This window comes from Bison bison, unplaced genomic scaffold (genome assembly GCF_000754665.1).
Source record: "Bison bison bison isolate TAMUID 2011002044 unplaced genomic scaffold, Bison_UMD1.0 scf7180017864461, whole genome shotgun sequence".
In the NCBI taxonomy this organism is placed as follows: Eukaryota; Metazoa; Chordata; class Mammalia; order Artiodactyla; family Bovidae; genus Bison; species Bison bison.
In genome coordinates, this window is record NW_011495023.1 from 9,213,724 (window position 1) to 9,219,089 (window position 5,366).

The window sequence follows — 5,366 nt, forward strand, 5'->3', positions numbered from 1 at the left end:
ACATGGCAGTTGGTGGTCTTAAGGACTTAACACTGACACCAGGGAAGCCAGAAAAGGCCTAGGGAAGTAGGAGTGACCATAGGCTCTGTGGCTTTAAGCCCAGCTCTGCTCCTGGCTGTGCAGCTTTAGGCAAGTCCAGTCTACTTTGGGCATCAGTTTCCTGGCCTACAAAATGGGGCAGTTCCACGTATGTGCTGAAGGGCTGTGGATCTGGATACAGTACAGCTTCTGATTCCACATTCTATCACATTCCTACGTCACACTGCTGCTTCTTGTTCACAGAGCACCAAGGTTCCCTACGTTGTTGTTTAATTGCTAAGTCATACCCGACTCTTTGCAACCCCCTGGTCTGTAGCCTGCCAGGCTCCTCTGTCCACAGGATTTCCCAGGCAACAATACTGGAGTGGGTTGCCATTTCCTTCTCTGGGGATCTTCCTGACTCAGGGATTGAACCCAAGTGTCCTGCACCGGCAGGTGGGTTCTTTATCACTGAGTCACTGGGCAAGCCCAAGGTTCTTGATAATCCCTTTCAAACTCCAGGATCATGTAGGTGACCTCTCAGATTTTCTTTGGTCCTCATCCCCTTGACAAGTGCCACCTCCTCCCTCCCGGCTCCACCAGGCATTCTGATCCTTAGAAGCAAGAAGCCTCAGATGAGGGCTTCATGAATCTGCCCTTTCCTGTATGCACCCCTGTCAGGCCTGGTCTTCCCACATTGCTGTGCTCAACTATTCTAGAATTGACACTTCCCCCTCTTCCCTTTGGCTGACCTGCATCCTGGCACGGTTGCTATTACTTGGTGTGTTTCCATGAACACCTGGCTGGGCAAGGAGGGACAGCCTGTATCCCTCCCAAGCCAGAACATTCATGTGAGGCATTGGAGAGCATCCACCAGACTGAACAGATCGACTTCATGGTAGGCAATTGTAAGGCCGACACTGAAATGAACAAGCCGTCTGCACACCCCTTCAAGATGGTCCTCCCAGTTTATTCTTTCTCCCATTAAGTTTTGGTGCAGTGACTCTTTGGTGAGCAGCTCATTCTTGCAATAAAAGCAGTGCAGAAGATAACTTTTATTTTAGTTAAAAAAATTAAAAAAGAACAAAACCACTTCCCCTGGCCCCCATCTTCTCACCACATAGCGTGTGGGAATCTTAGTTCCCCAACCAGGGATCAAATTTGTGCCCCCTACAATGGAAGTGCAGCATCTTAACCACTGGACCATCAGGGAGGTCCCAAAAGACAATTTTAAAAAGAGACATATTGTTGGATTTCAAGCTAGCTTATTTAGATTTTTAGCCTAACTGTTGTATTGAGGGTTTAATTCAAGTGAGGTCTTGTGAGGCCTTAAACAGATGCAGCTTGGGGATCTTTTTCTTGAGAGAAAGAGTTAAAATTATAAATACAGAGAGCTGCAGGGCCTCTGTGCAGGGGTCAGCTCGGCACTGCGTAGGGGCTCAGTGTTTGATAGAATTGAAGTGAGGCAACCTGCCCATCCTCCGGTTCTGGAACTTTGCAGTGCCGCCAGGTGGCAGTATTGTATCAAATGTGAGAAACTGACCACCAGGGAAACTGTACACAGCATCTCCAGGGACAAGTGTACCTGTGCTTTGAATCCCATCCTGTGCTCACAACCGCTTAAGGCTCCATGTGTGACGTTTCTCTTGGCAAAACAATCTGGTTTCCTTCCTTCAAACTTGGAAGGTTTACTGAAACCTTCAAGGTTGTCCATGCAGGTGATATCAACACAAGCATCACTGTCACGGTGACAGAGTTTCTCCTTGAGCTTCTAATACACTTCCCCCTCTGTCTTATGGTAATTGCAAGTTGCATTTATGATAAAGCAAAAAAGTGTTTTCCATAACTTCTCCCCAAGTAATTTTAAGGAGCTTTGGCTTTTCTAATGCTTTTAACCATATTAGACCTTATTTACGTCGATCTTCTAGCCATACAGCAACCATATCCCATCCTTGTCCCACTATATTTGACACGGTTTTCAGACACTCACACTTGCTCCATGCTCTGGTGAGGGACCCATCTATTCATCTAATGCAAATGGTCAAATGCTCTTCCTTCCTTTTCCCATCCCTCAAACCTATTTTTTTGTTTCTTTTTTATCCCATTAATAGATACCAGTTGGGTATTTGCAACTTTGTGACTCAAGTTTTAGGTTTAAAGGCAAAGAAGTAGCTCAGTCTCTAAATCAGTCTCTCCTGGCAGTTGGCCTCAGAATGCCAGTGGGGTTTTCTTTTCATTAAGCTTGTTTATATTAAGCACATTTATAGCCATTTTGTAAAAGTTATCAAATATAGCTTATTACAAGGCTATATTGAAGAATAAAGAAAAAAAACTTCCAAGCTGAACATTTCACATTGTCACATACTTGAAAATATGTCAATGAGAATCCTGCTAAACTCAGAAACCAATATGTTAACTAGAATATTTTAAAAGCTTTTTTTTTAACCTGGACCATTTAAATTATTTGTTGTTTCTATTTTAGAAACAATAGAAACAATATTGTTTCTATTTGCTGTTTTGTTTTTTTGGCCACAAGGCATGTGGGATCTTAGCTCCTCACCAGGGACTGAACTCTCACCTCCTGCATTGAAAGGTGAATCTTAACCACTAGACCACCAGGGAAGTCCCTCTAACCAGTCTTTTAACTTGCTCTTTATCCCACCTATGTGGGAAAGACTATGGGAACTGCCTTCAAAACTTTAAAACTGACAGTGTTAAGTTGATGGCTGGTTTATGTACAAAGAGTACATGAGAGTCACCCTCATGGATTACATGCATGCCACTCATTGACATCCAAGTTACAAAATAGGAACTCTTTAATATAAACTGCAGGAGGAGGAGATTTTACAGTGGTTCTGACTTAAAAAAAATAAAATCAGCATGATAGCTAAAGTAGGTGTTCTGACTGTATATCTAATTTTAAAAATCCAATTAACACCAAGAGGGACTGGAAAGGATTTGCAAAATGTTTCTACCAAGAAATTCTTAAAAGCTTCTTACATAAGAAGGATCAGTCAAAGTAGTTTCCATCCTATTCATTAAAAGAAAAAATTTCAAGCCACTAAATATTCCTATTAGGAAAAAGAGAACAAACTTCTTTGCAGGCTGCAGAAGTCCCCACCCACCCCACAACGTTTGATGCCCCCCATCATTAGCAGGGTAGCTGCCCATTTCTTATCTTGATTGACAGGTTAATAAGGGTCCTGGGGCTATCTTTTCAGCAGGAACACACAACCTTACCAATTACTTTTAAATTATTGCTAATCTGTCAGAAAATAACAAGCATGGGGAATAAAAATATCTGAAAAAGAGAAATGTCAGTTGAAGAAGCATTTACTTCCGGTGTTTGAAAAGGTTCGGTTCAGAAAACTTGCCAGAATTCAGTCAATAGAATTTAGGCACTGAAGGTTTTTTTTTTTTAAGAAAAACTTGTAGTTTATAATAGTTCATTGGTTCAATTAGGAGCGAAAAAGAAGGGAGTTTTGTAATGCAATTGTCCAGCAAAGGAAAACGCTTGAAATTGGGGGATTATGTGCACAGACCACCTGTAGGGCATTCAGAACCCTTTTCTATAAAGCTTCAACTCATGCCTAGCTGCCTGCAGGCTGGCTAACAATGCCGGGAAAAGCTGTTTAAAAGGCTGCGGGCACTTGTGCCTCTGGTCTTCACTAACTGTTACAAGTCTTCCTCTCCCTGGCTCTCTCTCCTTTTTAAAGTAAAAGTCCCACATCCCTTTCATGGAAGAACTTTAAGGCTCCGCGGTGGCCAATTGGTCTGCACGAAGAGGAGCCGGCCGCAGGGAAAGAAACTTCAGACTATACAGCACATTTGGAGAGGAGAAAAGATCAAAGTTTTTCCAACTCAAAGGACCAAGTTCCCTACAGATTAACCCTATTCATTTGGCTCCTCTTAAAGGAATGATGTGCTGAGCCACTGGGCAGACAGGTAAAAAGTTCAACAATTGCCAAAGCATTCTTCTGCTAATTCAACAGCCTTCTGCTCAAATAAATTAGCTTAGTCTTGACAGAGGAACAATAGCTTTTTTCTCTAGGAAAAGAAGCACATTTGATATACACAAGCCTGGAAGGTTATTAAGATGTTAACCCGTTAGTTTAATCCATTAAAGAGCGCCTGTTCCACCACCGGATTGTCGAGTGACTTACACTGTACAGTGTGATCGATGGCTGAAAACATTAACCTCTACCCTTCAGCAGTGTGTTAGGTCCTGGAGGAGCAGGTGCTTTCAAAATCACGGACGACTCGAGAAATGAGTGTGGGGTTTGAAGCCTTTAGTGATATTATACAAGATAAATAACAAGGCCAGAGTGGAATTGTGCCTTGCAAAAGTTCCATTTACATCGACTAAGGTGAGTGGTATCCATGGATCAGAAAACAGCTATCATTAAAAACACCATCTTTTCAGAAAGGTGCAAAAACCTCAATTTTGATTTCAGTTTAACAGTGATATTTACTCTGCTAACAACTTAGGAACTCGAGTTTAACAGGTCATTTTTCTTCATGCCTAAGGTCAGTGTACATAATGAGAAACCAGAAAACGTCCCTGTTCCGGAGGGGCCCTCCACAAGCACGTTCAAGGTAACAGTCTAGGAGAGGCAGGGGGAGAGGGCGACGGTTAAGTCATTTATCAAAAGTCATTTTATTGACAAAATAGAATACTTATATTTGTTCTTACAGGGGTGGCCTCTAAACTTTTTACAGAAAATGTACAGACTGTATATCTTTGGGTATGTACATATTTTACACATTTTTACAATTTAACAAATAATTATATTTATAAATACATCCTCTAATGTAAGAAACCCGTATTTACTTGGGGTGTATAATTAAGACATTTCTTGTTTGTTTACTTAAGGCATTTGCCTGGTCATTAAGAATACCCAAACCGTGCGATCCCGTTAGGTCGCGCTCATCCCGCCTAGATCTAGGACGTGTTAGGAGTAAGAGTTTACGTAGCAGAGTCTAGGGAGAAAACTTAGGTCCCTCAGGTGAAATCTGTAGGTCTGGCTTCAAGCTCAGCAAATGGCAACCAGCGAGGGCTCCAAACCTTGGGTCTCGGAAACGCAGCCGCGGGGCTCACCCTCCTCTGCCCTGCCAACAGAAATGAACGCCTGGCGGGAGAAACTCCTCGCCCGTCGGTAGAGGAAAGGGGGGTGGGTCTGGGAGCCTTCAATGCCAGGTACTTTGTTCTAAGTGAGTCCCAGCTAATGGATACCATTAAGAGTTCATTATGATGCTAATAGCAATCAACACGGTGAAGGGGTGGAAACCTCTGCCTTCGAGTGTCCTCCTCCCAGCCCCCCACCCCCCGCAGCACTCTGTCTCCTCGC

General features: G+C 43.0%; 2 protein-coding genes across 2 annotated transcripts in view; one reads left to right on the forward strand and one right to left on the reverse strand.

Moving 5' to 3' along the window:
• GJD4 (gap junction protein, delta 4, 40.1kDa) overlaps positions 1 to 4,176 on the forward strand; it is a 27,423-nt gene extending 23,247 nt beyond the window's left edge. The window contains exon 3 of the mRNA XM_010860066.1: positions 4,145 to 4,176. Coding sequence (XP_010858368.1) covers positions 4,145 to 4,176 — 32 coding nt within the window. The remainder of the gene's footprint in view (positions 1 to 4,144) is intronic.
• A 326-nt stretch (positions 4,177 to 4,502) lies between these two features.
• Positions 4,503 to 5,366, reverse strand: part of FZD8 (frizzled class receptor 8) — a 3,110-nt gene continuing 2,246 nt past the window's right edge. The window contains exon 4 of the mRNA XM_010860067.1: positions 4,503 to 4,622. Coding sequence (XP_010858369.1) covers positions 4,503 to 4,622 — 120 coding nt within the window. The remainder of the gene's footprint in view (positions 4,623 to 5,366) is intronic.